The 16,559-nt window shown below is 39.2% G+C and overlaps 1 protein-coding gene across 1 annotated transcript in view; it reads right to left on the bottom strand.

Annotated features, from left to right (window-relative positions):
- Positions 1-52: 52 nt before the first annotated feature.
- NUFIP2 (nuclear FMR1 interacting protein 2) overlaps positions 53-16,559 on the bottom strand; it is a 28,105-nt gene continuing 11,598 nt past the window's right edge. The window contains exons 3-4 of the mRNA XM_069089760.1: positions 11,544-11,576; positions 53-9,143 (exon numbers count right to left, since the gene is read on the bottom strand). Coding sequence (XP_068945861.1) covers positions 9,091-9,143; positions 11,544-11,576 — 86 coding nt within the window. The 3' untranslated portion in view covers positions 53-9,090. The remainder of the gene's footprint in view (positions 9,144-11,543; positions 11,577-16,559) is intronic.

The following is a 16,559-nucleotide window of genomic DNA, read 5'->3' as shown; positions in this document are numbered from 1 at the left end:
TTCTACAAGCCAGCAAATAGAAAAGGGTCAAATGGAATACGCAAACACCTCATAAACTTCAAAACTTTTATTCAACAATTTACATTACTTTGATCTACAAATTCTTTTTTTTTTTTTTCGATAAAATAAGTAAATCTAGGTACGGTTTGCAGAGCTGTTGTTGGGTCAGCAGAGTAAATGAAATTCACGCAGCTTTTTTGTCTCTTAAAACACTGGATGTGAAGACATCAACAAAGAAAGATTACGTCATGTAGCTGACATGGACCCTCCTTGGGTTCTATAATGTCAGATACAGCTACAGCAAATACCTAAGCAATTAGCTAAAAGGTTCATCTCTGGTCATTGCTCTCGGATTTGGAGAACGCCTGGCTTTTTGACAGGGTGACACTTTTGAACCCTTTATGAAATTACTTTTGAGGCCGGAGAGAGAAGGGAGAAAGGAAAACCTTACTACTTATGCTGGGGCATCCCACCCTTCCCTCAAACTAAGAGGTAACAGCTCCTAAACAGACAAGTTGCCATGACAACCCCCTCCCCACCACGTCCTAGGGTAACCGGACACAAACGAGGACTGACAGATGCTTTACAATAGGCTCGTCCACCTAGGACAGAGCCTGGGCACTTCTGCCTTTCAGGCCATGCAAATGAGTGTCTGTAGACAGTGGCATAGTTTAACTGCCATGAATACTGACAATACAGAAAAAGAGACATGAAAAGGGTGTCTCTGCCAAGTGTTTTTAAAGTCAGCACACATTAAGGACCTCCAGGTAGGCTCTAAAACCACTGAAGGTACATAAGCACACATGTGATGACTGAAAAATAGCCCTCCTCTGCACACTGGGAAAGCTGTAACATTAGCTAAGGATTTCTGTTGGATCTAAGAGCATAGGAGGAAAAACTGTTAAGTGATCTCTTTACCATAATAGTTAGCCTTTCCTAAACAAAGGCCCTAAGCTACATTATCCGCCCTCTACCCTCCCCTCCCCCCCAGAGAAATTTTAAAAGAATGGTTTAACTAAACCAGATTAGGACATTCATACAGTTTTGTTTTTTTTTTTTAAAGTAAACACACAAAAAGTAAAGCTATTTAGTGCATGCAAATTGCAGCAACTTAACTGGCCCCATATTCCTACACTAAGTAACAAGGGTAATTGTCCTGGGACAAACTTCCCCAGTTTTGTGCTTCTTCTGCAAACACCCAAAGAACATTTGGGGTGAGTATAGCAGCTAAACTAATCTCAAAGTCCACTTCCTCTATTTTGACCAAAACTATGTTAAAAGTGTGAAAATAACTCAATCCTACCTCTAAGCCCCTTTACTTAAGACATTAAAGAGGCCAAGGCCTCTGTGGAACGGTCCTTTTATTCCAATTTAGTCCACGTCCCTTCTTTTGATCCAAGAAATAGTGGTGTGATTCTTACTAAAGGAAGCAACAGCATGGGGGCAGAGGTGGGAGAAGTTATTGCCATCTCCCCACCAAAATGACACTTTTAATTTAAGCCAAGCTCCCCTTTCCAAACCGGGTCTACTGCTGGGAGTGTTCTTTCTTCCTGTTTCTAGAGTCTTAAGCTACAGCCTCCCTCCAAGATGGCAACGCTAAGAGCGACAGATGATGTCACACATCTGGTAAGGAGACACAAAACTTTCAAAACGTGTGCATAGCTTTATTCATCTGCTTAGAACTAACCTTTCCACGGAGCTTCAGCAAAACCCGAGTGTGCAAAATGGGTTTCTAAGAAGTAATGCGAGCAAAGCGGTTCACATTCACACTGGCACAAGTACAAGTCACACTAGGGAAAGCGAGTCTGGAGATGTGATGGGAAAAAGAACAAACGAGAATTGCACAGTTCATCATTTCCAGACAATGGTTGCAGACAAGCATTTTTCTTTATTTTTGTTTTTATTTAATAATAAGCAAGGTGCTGTATTTTAACAAAAACTTTTTAAATTGGAGAGAGCTGATAGTGCTCTAACAGCTCCCACAGAATTCCAGAGCAAAGTTGGCTCCATCCCTCCCAGGGTTTTGCAAACAAAGCATTTTAGAACCCCTTTGGTTAAAGGGGCAGGGAGAACATCCAAAAGGAACACAAGAAATGCCGTCACATGACTCAAGGAAGGTGCTAAAAGCCAGCAGGTAGCAGGAAGAGAAGGACCAGAAGAGAGGACTCTTGTGACTCTCCTCACAACCTACAGAACAGCCACTAACACATTAAGAGTAAAATAGAAACTGCCCCAGTGCTAAAGCAGCTCCAGGTGGTGACAGGACCAATAACCACAGAGATCGAAGGGTGAGCTCATCATTCAGCATGAAATGGCAAGAACGTGGACCTCAGAAACTACTAAAAGATCTAACTTTTTTCTTAAAAAAATACACATGCAAGGCACATTGATATAAAAATATAAAACTCTGGCTAAAGAAAACGTACTGAATAAGCAGGCAGATTTTTGTCTCTGTAGTATTTACATACCATGGGCGAAATTTAAATTTGTTCTCAAATCTGACTAGGTAAGGCTAGGCTACACAGTCCTCTTATCTCTACTTAAGGGATAAAGGAAGTGACTTCTTACCTTATTTGGTGTTTTCTTCCCTGTATTCTTTAACAATCTCCTTTAAGATCCCTTATTCGCTTAAAAATTTTCCCTTCCCTCTTGCCAAGTCCCACTTAATCTGATTATACCTGGGTCTACCTTTGGTCCAAGTCAACAGATACAGTGGTAGTCAATCTAGACTAAACAAACAAAAGCAAGCATTGCCAGTACCCCTTCATAGGCCAGCATTTTCTGGTACAGGAATGAATCTCCCTGCAGTCTCCATTTACTTTTCAAGAATTTATATATGCTCACTCACTACCTCTTTTGCAAACTCATTATAGAATAATGCAGTATTGGGGGAACTGTCTTTGCAGAACACCTGTACTACCCCCCTCCCAAGACTATCACAATTATAGGCTCACCTGGTAATCTGAACACCCCCTGCCTCCACCCCCCCCCCCCCCCACCCCCCCCCCCCCCGCTCGGGACAATTTCTCTTAAATACAGACTAGGATATTAAGTCTAATTGGCTAACAGCGGCACTTAAATGACAATTTCCCATCCTATATATTCATCACATTAAGGAAAGTCATCACCAAGGGCAACAGAGTTCAAGGTTCTTTTCCAGGAAGTCACATATCCTTTTTGACTTTAAGAAATCATTTTCCCCTCTTCTGTCTCCTGACACAGGAGGAGCTAGGGCAAAGCAATAGGGATAACTATAAGGGATTACTTTTTGATAGTGGAAGGGGAACTTTTTTTTAAGGCCAAAAAGCTTTATAGTAACCGGCTCATACTGCTTTTGTTGCCCAGTTATTGTCTTTCATGGGCATCATGGTAAGCCACCTCCACTGATGCGCTCCCCCTTCTCTTCTCTCTTCTCCCAGTCTCCTAGTCACTCTTAGAGTTAGTGGCTGTGCTGCAGATAAAGAGACCTAAGCAACCCAGGAAGAATCATGGCGTATTGTTCATGGAAAAAAGTGCATCACATTCTTGATTTTCAGTCACTCATAGCAGCAGCAGGAGCTTTAACCCAAGACAACATGAACACAGTTGTAAGTCCATTCTTAAATGCAGCAACACAATGAAATGTCTTCAAGGTCAAGAGAGGTTCCTCAATAAAGAATAAACAAACTTAGACTTTTAACAGAGGGTCAAATTAAAGAGGCATAATTCTTATTTACATATTAAAACAAACCATTTGTTAAAATACTTATTCTTTACAACACCTAGCAAAAAAAAAACTTTTCCTTAAAATAAAAGACTTAAGCGGAAATTCCTAAAAGCAGTATCCACTTTTGGAACCCTTATTTAGCACCTGAGGAAAGACTGTAATGGAAAGCCAACAGTTTCAGCGGCAAACTGCAAATTTTACATCAGCATAAGGTTGGTATGTTTGTCCCGTACAATTTTCATACCAAAGAGATGCAAATGGGACTTATTTTTAAGTTTCTATTGTTAATAAGGCTGTAGAAAAGGGATACATACTATGATGTTAAAAATGGCTTTAGAACTCTGAACATAAACAAAGCTTGAGGATGAAGTGTAAAAGAGAAAAATATAGATCCACCAGTTCCAGAACACTTGGGGACTGATTTTCCTCAAGGATTTCCAGCCCCTATTAGCCACGTGCTCCTAGGAACACACAAGGAATTGCTTCACTACCAGACTGGCCAGTGGTTTGCAAGTGAATACGCCCCACAAAACACTATCTATACTGCCTCTGGAATTCAGCTGCTATGCCAGGCCCAGACATTCAGACCGCAAACCTGTACCATGGTGACATTGTTGTACAAAGCTCACACAGGGAACAAGCGGCGTCCCTCGCTCTGCCCAGTGGATCTTCAGTGCAGGTTCACGGTTCTCACAATCGGCACAGACTCCCCTAATTGTGGATAATGCACACCGATGGCTGTCCTCAGTGTTTAACCATCTTGGCATTGAGGATTAGGGCACTAGTATGATTTGCCCGTGCAAACTCCAACAGAAGCTATTTATGCTTCTAGCCTTGCTTCCTACTTCTTTTTTAAAGAGCTCCTAGAGTGCCAAGATGTAAAATATCCTTCCCCAAATTAAGTGGAAAAACCACACACCAAGGACAAGAGTAAAGACCTTTGTCCCTACTTGAGTGGCATTCTTAGCCTGACCTGGTAAGACACCCTGGCCTCTCCTCCAAAAAGCCTCACTATTGGCCAATTACACTGTCCTGCAACAGCACTGGGGTAATGGCTCTGCCATATGTATGGGGATGAAGGCTCTTCAGCAGCTGTTTACAGTGAAGGTACGTGTGTCATCTGAGGAAATGGACAAGTGGTCAAGCGATATTCTCTGCAGAAGCCAGCCAGCTCTCTCTGAAGAACATGGGGTTGGAGGAGGGGCTAAAGAAAATTTTGGACACACACCTCCCACCCCATGTTTAGCTGTGGTTCATCAGTCCAGAGTCTTCTCTCCAAGATCTCCCTTCAGAGGCCAGTCAGTGTGTCAAATTTTAATTTCACACCAAATGCCTTTTTTGAAAAATTTTTTTTTTAAGTTCACAGCAATTAAAATGAGAGAAGCTACTGGATAATTTCATGTGGGATAGCAGCAGTTACTATAGCTGAACCACGAGCCTGGTTCTTGGCTGTTTTGTGTGAATGCTTCCCCCTGGAACTCCATTGAGGTTAGTTGTATCTGTCACTCCATGCAAAAAAATTTTTTAAATGGCAACTCTTACAAAAAGATTAAGTTTTTGCAGATTCTCAGTGAGTAGTGACTAGCTAAGCCCCCAAAGCTCTAAAACAGAAAAGAGACTAGCCTTCAGACCATCTATTTTACACAAAAGAAAGGTCCACAAGTCGGTTTCCTTGTCTGGCAAGCTGATATTACCAAACACACCAATATCCCTTCTATGAAACCTGTTACTAGGAAAGGCAGAAAGTGAGGCTTTATCTATGTGATTAACTTCAGCAGGGCTAGGTGGGAGAGGAAGCAAAGATAAAACACACCCTGTCTTTAAGGGGGATGAGGGGGAAGCAATTTACTCAAGACACTTACAGGAAAGTGGTATGTGACATAGGAGCTTAAGATCAAGACAGATTTTAAAAGAATTCTTCACCCTTAATTAGTATCTTCATAGCTATTAAAAAAATAGGTCGTGAGCTCATTCTTAGTGCCATATTTCAAACACTACCTTATTTTTTTTTAAAGATTAAAACCACCTGACTTTACTCTATATAATGAAAACAAATGGCACAAAATAAATACAAGTTTGTTCTCTGAATACTAATGCTTTACACACATTCTTTTACTTCCAAATCTTCGCTGTCATTTCCCTCCTCCTCACAAGCGGGACACACACACACACAAACACACTATTTTCAGTCTTTAGAATTTAGGGATATTGTAATCCCTCAGACTGTATTTGGTTTTATGCTACAGTACTAATACTCTGAGTAGAAGGAAAATTCATTATATCCAACAGTAACACATTATCATTATTTAAATGTGCTAAATTAATCACAGCTGAGTTTTTAAAGTTTATACAAAATAATCAGAAAACAGATTAACTCTTAAGATTTTTTTTAATAAGTGCTCTGGAAGGAATTGTGTGAGGACCTAAGGAGAAATTTTTCAGACAAGTAGAGAATTCAGTGTTACCAAACTGGCACAAAGTAGGTTTTATCCCAATGTCCTGCTTGCCCCTCAGCAAAAATGTCCATTAACCCAATGCCCAGAAATACTGACTTAATGTGGTAGGGACATTAGGGTTCCCAGAAAGACAAAAGTTTCTAACTATAGAAATCTAACCTTCCAATCCAGCTAAACTTCAATGAAGGAAAACAAAAGTGAAATGTTTGGCCTATGAGTACAACTCTCCATCAGCTGGGTAGAGGAAAAGGGAAGGCAGGCAGCTCCCTGCTCCTTCCCTAAGATGAAAGGGCCCAGAGAGGAAGCAAGAAAGTCAGGGGCCAACATAGTTTACTTATTATCTTTTGACCATTTATTTGAAAGTCCTTAGGCTAAGTAATGTTTCCTCAATACTCATTAAGTTTTGCTTCTACATATGGAAGGTCAGATTTAAGTTCAGTTGGGTAATTTTGTTTCTTTAACAAAAATATGTATTGAGAAAATATTCATTCAACTTCTGAACCTCACTAACCCCAGAAAAGCTGCTGGGGGATGGGATGGGGTGTCATGGGCCAGAAGACCTGAAAATTGAAGGTGAGCAAAATAGATTTGGGAGAAGAAAAAAAAATGGAATCTGGCCCTAAGGCGGCAAGTGGTTACACAAGGCAACTGAACACACAGCAGAACTTTAAAACTAGTAAAACAAACTGGAGCCTTTTTCTAAAGCAACCTTATAATGTTTTGACTTTTTTTTAACTTTCAAAAATTTTTATTAAAAAAAAAAAAAACACAAACACAGACTTCTTCCACCTCAGTATTATGCTGCATTTTCCAGTTTGTTCAATGCTTTAAAGCTCAAGGATGCCTTTGCTCGGAATTGTAGGAGAGCCTGAGGCATCCTAGCTTTTGGCAAGCAGGCAGGAGACTCAACAGAATTAAAATAGGAACACAGGCAGACTAGATGCAGGGCACATCTGTAAACATATTATACATTTGAAAATTACAACATTTGTAAAGGTGATACAGTTTACAGGTGAAATGAAACTATTCTGGAACTGGCCAACCACAAGTTTCTGAACCTGGACTGATACAATAAGTTATTTTTTTAATATATATATTATGTATAAAAAGCTCGTTTACATAAAATGGAGTTGGCAATCCATGCTTATACTTTTAAAATCTAAGCAGGGCAGAAACCAGCAGACTTTTAAAGATATTTAGTTTCTCTATCCTATGCTGAATCCAACAGCTTCTTTCAGGAACTACCTTAATAAAAGCCTTAAATAATTAACAAAACCAGACAACCCATCAATGCTAGAATCTCAAAACATTGGACACATCTAAACAAAAGGGGTCGGCAAGACAAGTTATTTCATCCCCTAATGCCCCATAGGATCCAATCTAATCTTGTTAGAAAATACCTTTCCATCTAAATGCCCAGCTATTTAACCTGTATTTTTAAGTGTGGGTGCTTTTTTTTTTTTAATTCCAGTGCCTGTGATGGTTCAACAGGTCAAAGAATTTATTTTGCCACTAACATCTGGTTGATCTTATATTGGACCCTTGATTGTGACCCCCCCCACCCCCCAACCCAGGCAAAAAACAAAAACAAAAAAAGCAAAAACCGTTTTTGCGTGCTACACACAAGCTGCAGTGCGCAGGAGGGCTGTGATGGGGAGCCAGGCTTATTATGCTCTCTGCCATAAAGGTCTTCCCAGATTTTCACATTCCATTCCTTTAAAAAAGTTTGCTCTAGTAATAAAATATACGTAATAGAGATAATTAGAAGCAAATAGCTCAGAAGTACAGATTGCAAGAAAATAAGAAAAGGGCACCTTCCAGGGGCAGGGTTTATTTCTTCCCCACTGGCTAGAAACAAATATGGAAACATTTTAGTTCTTATAGGCTTTTTTTCCCTTTTTCTTTTCTTTTTTAAAATGACTTAAGAAAAAAAATTAAGGGGTAAGGAGTTTGCAGAAAAGGAACATAACACTTTTTTTTTTTTAGATTTTCGATGAAAAACAAGGAAAACCCCCAGCACATTTAGTGTTAGACAGAGCAAGTCTGGAGCACCTACAGCTGAAAAGCAGGGTACATCTCTGTTCCCACTTACAGTTGGACAAAAATGTGGGAACAGTCTTTTTGTATGTTAAGTGACTGCAACTTGTCTTAAAATGACACTCCTATGAATTCTTCAGCTGTGTAAGTCCAATGTGTCACTGAAGCCAAGTCAACTGTGCACCAGCTATCGTTCCAGAATCGTAGGGTTTCCACCCCCTCCCACCCCCCAAAGATGACAATTTTCCCAGCACCCCACAGGCTGTTTTACTCCGGGCAAGACATGCAAACCATTTTCTGGAAAAGGTAACCCTGCAAACTTCAAGGCGTTTGTTTCTATCCAGCATTCTCGTAGGGTTCAAAGTAAAACAAAAAGACTGAAGGAGTGGGGAAAAGTGTTGAATCATTCTGGGTTCCCTGTGATTAGCATATCACTAGTCACAGAACAAGAAACGAGACCTTTAAAAGCCGAATTGCCTCTCCAGTGGGTCATTTGTTGCCCAAGTTGATGACAGCAGGAACTTTGGAACCACGCTTGTGTATTGAGTCTGTATTCATTAATCACTTGCATTCACTCTTTAAAACAAAACAAAAACTAACAAAAAAGGAAAAAAGAAATCTACTCAGTACCGGAGATTAAATAACCACGTGTAGTCTCTTGAAATAAATTTTCTGATTCCTTAAGAAGTCTAATTACTTTCAGTTGCCTCTTTTTTTTTTAAATAACTATATATATATTTGTATATATTATCCTGTGATTCTACTTATGGTTCCTCTGCTGCACTGAAGATCTAGAAGGAGCATCAAAGCCTTGTGTCCCCCATGAGCGGCTCTAATGCTGCAGAAAGGTGACAAACAGGCAGCCTGTCTGTCTGTCTGTCCTGCTTGCCTTCATTGATCTGGACTATCCATGGCTTCATCATAAGTGATTATCCTTTGGGGATCTGTGGGAGGGAAAAAAAGGTGAAATGCCACTTCAAACACGACTTCCTGATGGAGAAGAAACATCCACCACCTTAAATGTTGCTAAAAATTCTCTCATATGTAACCATCACAATCCATGTACTTGTCTCCTGGCTATGACGTGTCACTGATTTCCTCTGCATTCCAATATAACTCCCAACAGTATATTCAAGAATCCAAATAGATCAGTGCAAATCAAGTTTGATTTGATCACTTTGGGTACACTTACAAGTGAATCCTATACCAAAATATATAGATACATATACATATGTATTTAAAGATAAGCTTGGCAGAACTTTTAGTTCTTTTAAATCATATATCGTCTCCATTTCCTCTTAACTCATGGCAACGCACAAAAACAATCCTAAGAGTATGTTGTCTCTTGGGTTGGAAACACGCAATAATAAAAAATATCTATGGTGTGTGTGTGTGTGTGTGTGTATCCTTGTCCAACCCTCAGGCAACCCCTTGTTCAAGATAAAGGATCTAATCTTTTACATTAGATTTAAAAGCTCCTGCTCTCATCTTTGGAGAGCCTTAACTTTTTAAGGAATCATGCAAGTTCCAATTTTCCTATTTTTTACAAATTGATATCTTAGAAATATCAATTTAGAAATATTTGAGTTTTAAAATATAAGCATAGGATTATCACAGATAACATTAATGACAATAAAGATGAAAATGAGCTTAGGAGAATCCACATTCATTCCAGACCCAATATTTGGATCTACCCTAGGGGTGGGTGAAGAGAAAATCAAAGGTTCCTAGGTCTGTATGAGTTGTGAATATGCTTTATAATATGCTTTTTCTAATTAAACCCCTGTCCCCTAACCACCTGGTAAATATTTGGCTGAACTGCAAGGAAAATTAGCACCCACTTAAGATATCACAAACTGTGTGCTTCTAAGAAAAAGATCTCCAGAGGGCAGCTTCACATACATCTTAATTTTTTGTGTCAATAGTAACAGCAGGAATGAGGATAAATGAACACAGGAGGAACTCCTGGCTTAGTTGGTTTGGGTATCAATCATCTAATGGAGAAGGGGGTAGAAAAACTATTTTGGGAGTACTGAGAAGAACTAACAACAGATTTGATATCAGTCTGGTTTGTACTGGTTTGCATTTTACTTAATTTATACAAGGCCAAAATAGTAATTAGTCTCTAGAAGTGTCTCATAATATACTTGTGCTACTTAGGAACTAGAGAGAGCACCAAGGAGGGGACCCTTTCTGGCCTCTCATTAGCATTTCCTTTAAATACAAGGAACTTTTCAAATGTGCTAATTGTGACCTGGGAAGGCAGAGTAGAGTCTAGTCCAGAAATAAAGTATGGGATGTGGAGGATAAATCAGTAGGAAGAAGGGAAATAAGAAAAGAGTAAACCCAGGGAAAGGATTTGGGAAGACTTTACAGTATTAGGAGCCTGTGGGGACTTTGGGTAGTGACAGCAAGGATATTGATAGCTTTCACCCCAAAGTTTTGCTTCTACAAACATTAATTTATTTTTAGCTCAAAGAGCTTTCGCCTAAACCTTTAATGAACTCCCCCAATGCTAAGCCCTGGTGTTCTAGGGAGACCACTGGACTGTCCTCATTCTTGGATTTCTACCCTCATTCTGTCACCCCTGAGATAGGTGCCCTTGAACAAATCATTTAACATCGATGGAGCTTGGCTGCCTCACCTGTACATGAGGAGGCCAGAAAGTCTTTTCCAGTATGTCTAATTTTAAGTATTTTAAAAACTGTTCTTAGGATGTTTCCAATATTATTTTAGCCTGGGATATAGTCAATAATAGCCAAAAAAGGTACATGAAAACTCAAAATTCAACGTTTTTATCAATGTGTTTGTATGTGAAATGGATTCTCATAAATTAAACTTTACTTTCAAGACAGCAAACACAGTTTACTAATAGTTGGGAAGGAGGCACACAAAAGTAAAATGTTCAATTTACATTATATTGAATTTAACTTTCTAAAAAACCTCAATGTACACTAAGTTTCAGGGCCCAAGAAGAAAAACTAGATTGTTTAAAAAAAAAAACAACACATTATTTTCAGAGTAAATATGATGAAGAAATTAAACTTTAACAGAAAGGAAATACTGGAAAAAGCACTATTTGATTGTGCCTCTTGATTCTTTCACTGGTCCTAAGTTAAGAGATCCCATAAGGTTATGCTAATCTTTTCTAGAACTATGAACTACAAGGGTCAAGGGTTCAGTTTTGTTGGATCCTCCCAACACTGCCCTCCCTAGAGAGTGTCAGTCACCCAGCACCAAGAGCTGGAAGCCCCTAAAGGTCTCATGACAGTCATGGGCACTTCCCTCTCCCCCAACACCGTTGGTATTGGTCATTTCCATTCAACATAATCCTCAGGACTTACCTTGCTTCTGCAAATTCCAAATAGATTCCATTTCTGCAAAAACAGGAAAAACAGTATCACTGTATGCTCCCAAGATTCAGAACTGCAATGCTTCTGATTTTAATGTTAAGACTTAGACCAACAATTTTTTATCTCAAGATGATGCAAATAACCTTTTTTTAGACATGCTAGAAAGCTCTGGGAAACAGAGAAGGAAGGAGTCCTGGAGCCCAGAATGGGGGGGGGGGGCAGGGAGGAGAGAGGGCCTGGCTACACTGGCCATGACAAGAGAAAGGGATATCACTGCCTTAAGTACTTCCAGTGTTGAGTTTAGGAAGCAGCTATTTTTAACTGAAATTAAACTACTCAACAGATTTTTTTTCTTGTGTGTATTCAGGATCTGGTGAAGCACGCTGTCTATGATCTGGCTAGCTGTCACAGTGCATCACTGAAAAAACCCCAGCAGCACAACATACAGCACAAGAATGGAATGAGTTGCGGATCATTTGAAAAAAAATAATTGTTATGGAATAATATAGCCAACAGCCATTTGAGAAATACTGCAAGACTATTAAAGAAGCCAGGCTTCTAAAATATCCCATAGATAAAATATCCTGATAGATCAAGATGACCGAATGATTCTACGAAAAAGGGTTAACTTGTTTGAGGGAAGTAAGTGGAAGCAGGAACCCACCCCTCACTCACATATTTACCAGTGTGAAGCTTAGAATGACTACACGGCCCCAAGAAGAGTTGAGAAAATACACCTCTCTGCTTTCTTTGGAAGCAGGAAGCCATGGGATGGGCACCACATGCCATATAATTGCCAGGTGAGATTGCAGTTTGAATTGGTTTTATCAAACTATTCCCTTCCTCCCCATATTTATTAAGACTGGGCTGAGAGAATGGGTAGAGTTTTCAGAAAACATGATGGAAAAACAAAAGGCATCCAAAAAAATTAACACAAAGAAAATCAACTTTCGCTTTAATCATACTTTATATAACCTAACTTTTTAAGTCTGAGGAGCAAGTTGTTTGGAATGATTCTGCTAAAGCCTGTTAAAAATAAGGAATGGTATTAACCACCAGAGTTCATCAGCATAAAAAACAAGCATACCTGGTAGATTAGCATGACAAAACAAGGCACATTAATGACGCGAAGGCAGCAGTTTCATGGGGTGGCATTTCTTAACATGCGCTATGCTAACAGACATTTCACCATCAGGGAACCTCTCCACTTGCTAATAACCTGTTGTCTGAAATAATATGCTTAATCCACAAGGCCTCAGTGTCACTGGATAGGTATTTATTAAATACAGGGTAACTCAGTATCTTCGTATACCATGGATTTACTTTCACAGAATTTTAGAGCTAGGGTAAGCATGAAAGGAAGCCCCATACAAAATTAATTGTAGGGAAAATGCTACAAAATGAATTTTAACACACTTTCCAGCTGCTGAGAACAGAATAAAAACTATTTTAAAATTAAGCCAGAGGTTGGTCCTGACAGATGAAAAGTTTCCTCTCCCTCTGCAGAATATAATGGGCTTTTTCGTGGGGAGATTTTGTGAAAAGCTCTAGCCAAGAAATCAAGAAATCAAACTGGCTTCAAAACAATATACTAACCCTAACTAGATACAGCAATCACTTTATAGGTAGGACAGGGAGTTTATTTGCACTAAAATTTCATAAGTTTTATAAGAAATTACAACCAAAGAGGAAAAGCAGAATCCATTAAGAGGAACTACGTTGTTTCACAATACAGAGTGCCCAGGCCCCAAAACAAAACACAGATGTGAGATCATCCAGATAATTCAGTAGGAAAAAAAACATCACATGGAATACCACTGTGCTGTAAGAAATGAGAAAAGGGATGGTTTTGGTAAAATCTAGGAAGACCTTATGAATCAACGCAGAGTGAAGTGAGCAGAACTAGGAGATCATTGTAATACTGTAATGATGATCAACCATGAAAGACTTGGCTACTCTGATTAATACAAACAATCCAAGACAATTTCAAAGGGCTCATAATAAAAAAAATACTATCCACCTCCAGAGAGAGAAAACTGATGAACTGAATGCAACTGAAGTATAATTTTTCACTTTATTTTTCTTGCCTTTTTAGAGAATTTGGAATTCAAAAATTCTTAAATGCTATAAATAAAAAAAAACTATAAATAAGCAACAAATTTTCTAAAAGAAAAAATTAAACCCATGCCAAGTGAAGATTTTTTGTCTAAGATTATTCAAATAGTCCTCCCTGCCAAGACCAACAACTTCTCTGCTGGATCTTCTTGCCCCATCCTCAAAAATTCTTCACTTGATTCTGATCTCAAGTCACCACCCTACATCTCTTCCCTTTCATAACCAAAATCCTAGAAAGGGTCACCAACAAACCTTCTCTTTACCCTCACACTCCTTAATCCCTTTGCATTCTGTTTTTTCATCTCCATTTCATTTCCCTGAAATTGCTCTCCCCAGTATCATCTAACATCTCTTACTAGCTAAATCCAAAGGCCTTTCTGTGTTTTTATTGCTTACCCTCCTAATTGATGATCATAAAATTCCACTAGTTCAATAACCTCTGCAAAGGACTGCCACATTTATGTATCTAGTCCATCCTAATCGCTCTCCCGACCTTTTAATTTCATGTCACTGGCATTATCAACAGATGTTAGACATTTCCATCTGCATAATTCCATTGACATCTCAAACTTAACAACTCCCCCCCTCCAAAAATAAAAAAAAAACTACATAAGCTCACAGGCCTAGAGTAAATTTTTTTTTTATTTTTTGGAGGGGGGAAGGCAGGGCAATTGGGGTTAAGTGACTTGCCCAAGGTCACACAGCTAGTCAGTATTAAGTGTCTGAAGCCAGATTTGAACTCAGGTCTTCCTGACTCCAGGGCTGGTGCTCTATTCACTGCACCACCTAGCCGCAAAAAAAAAAAAAAAATAATAATAAATTTTTTTTCCCCCAAAATCTCTTCCCCAGTCAATTCTATCTCCACTTTTCTCACTCATAGTCGGCCCCTTCTCCACTTTGCACAGCCACCAGTTTCAGGCCCTTTGGAGTCATTCAATCTCTTCTCTAATCCATTCACCATATTGTTCCTGAATCAACAGACACAGGTCTGATCAGGTTACTTCACTAGTCAAAAATCTTCACTGGCTCCCTACTGCCTATAAGTTAAAATACAAAATCTTCAGTCAGACACTTAAAGCTCTCCCCATTCGGCTCCCACCTATCTATAGACGTTTTCTACCACCACCTCTCTTAGAATCTCTAGATTCCTTTCCTGATTCATGTGCTCTCTCTCCCTGCAGAAGCTACTTCATTTGCCTAGCTATGTACATGCTGCAAATCCGTATCTCTCCGTCCCTCCTCAGAATGGAAGAGATGTTTCATTTTTGTTTTTTATCCCCAGGACCCAGCAAGCACTTAATAAAAAGTTACCTTACATTTGTATGGAACATCTAAGAATACAAAATTTCCAATCATAGAATATATAATATATAGCATCATAGCAATGTTAGTCAACAAATTCTCCAAGAAAAATGAGGGGGGAAAAAGTTGGCTGAAGCAAAAAGAGGCTGAGGGCCCTGCCCCAAGTATAACATAGATCAGGGTTGTGACATTGTGAAAGACCCTATTCCTGAGAATTACAAGGCTTAGTCAAAACCAGGAGAAGCTGAGACTACATGTGGTCTTTGGATCTCTGGGCAGAGAACCATTCCCTGGGAGGCAAAAGCAACCAACTACCAGTTGAAGAGAGCCCTATGGTCTAAGATGCACACTACCTCGGCACTTCATGTCTTTGCACAGAACTTCTGACAAAGTGCTGCTGGACATCCTCTTCATTAACATAACTAGTACTTGTATATGTCTTTATGCCAGGGGAAGAGTCAATAGTTAGAGGCCAAGAGATAACTCTACTTGACCACAAACCAACCACAAGATATTATCCTGAACAACCAACCATTTCTCTAATTCTAGACCATTTCATCCTCACTTTTTGCAGGAAAAATATGTCCCTGAAAGGGTATCTTTTTAACACTTGATTTTGCTTAAAGCAGAAGTAAACATAAATATACCTTGGGGTGGTACTGGGGGTAGGGTGGAGAGGTTGTTAGCCAATCTTTTCTTTTCAGGTTAGTTGTATAAAACTGCCCTTTAACTCTTTTCATGTGTTTCAACTACCCCAAAACAGGAAAAAGACAAAAAATTCCTAAACTTACAAACCACTCACCAAAAAGACCATCAGAGAAAGAAATGTGAGTGTTTAGGAGTGGAGTTATGTGCACCTAGCCATCTTCCATGCTTCAATAATCATACAAATCAAACCATTCCGATCAATCACCTTTCAATAAGCAGACTTCCAGTATATTACAAAATCTGTCTACAACTAAACTTGGTTCTTGAGAGTTAGTTAATATGAGGATTTTCCTTGTATTCCTTCAGAGGAAAAAGTACTCATTTAAAGTATGGGGCCAGCTAAACCCGCCTACATGCAATTAGATCACCAGTAAGAAAGCAAGCATGGCCTATAATTTGCATTCTGGAATACTAATGAAGGTCCCAGATTTGACAGCCTCCAGCTAAGAAATTAACTCAGTGCCAGTCCAACTTTTAGCCAAGCAATAAATCAGTATTAACTGAAATAAGACACTAATTAATGAGATCATGAGATCCCCCTCTTTGTGACTGTACTTTCTGTGACTAGTAGCTTGTATCCCCTCTCAGCAGCCTAAAAAAATTTCCCAGTGCCACTCTCAGAGCAGCTGCAATTTACAACTCCATATATTAATCTAGAGATGTGTACTCATTAAGTCATTCAACACTGATTTTCTGGAAACCCTGTACTACTTAATCATGTAAAAAAATGGTTACCAAAGACCAATTGTGCTTGAATGCTTGCAACAGAAAATTAAATATTTCACCCGATTAGCCTTTATTACTAGAGAAAACTATTACTCTCCAAAAATAAAAAGGTGGCAGTCCCCCCCCACCCCGCCCCTTCTCCTTATGTATCGTTAA

This window comes from Petaurus breviceps, unplaced genomic scaffold, assembly GCF_028583685.1.
Source record: "Petaurus breviceps papuanus isolate PSGF00001 unplaced genomic scaffold, PetGlider_PUasm1.0 186, whole genome shotgun sequence".
NCBI lineage: Eukaryota > Metazoa > Chordata > Mammalia > Diprotodontia > Petauridae > Petaurus > Petaurus breviceps.
This window is presented reverse-complemented; position numbering and strand designations above follow the sequence as displayed.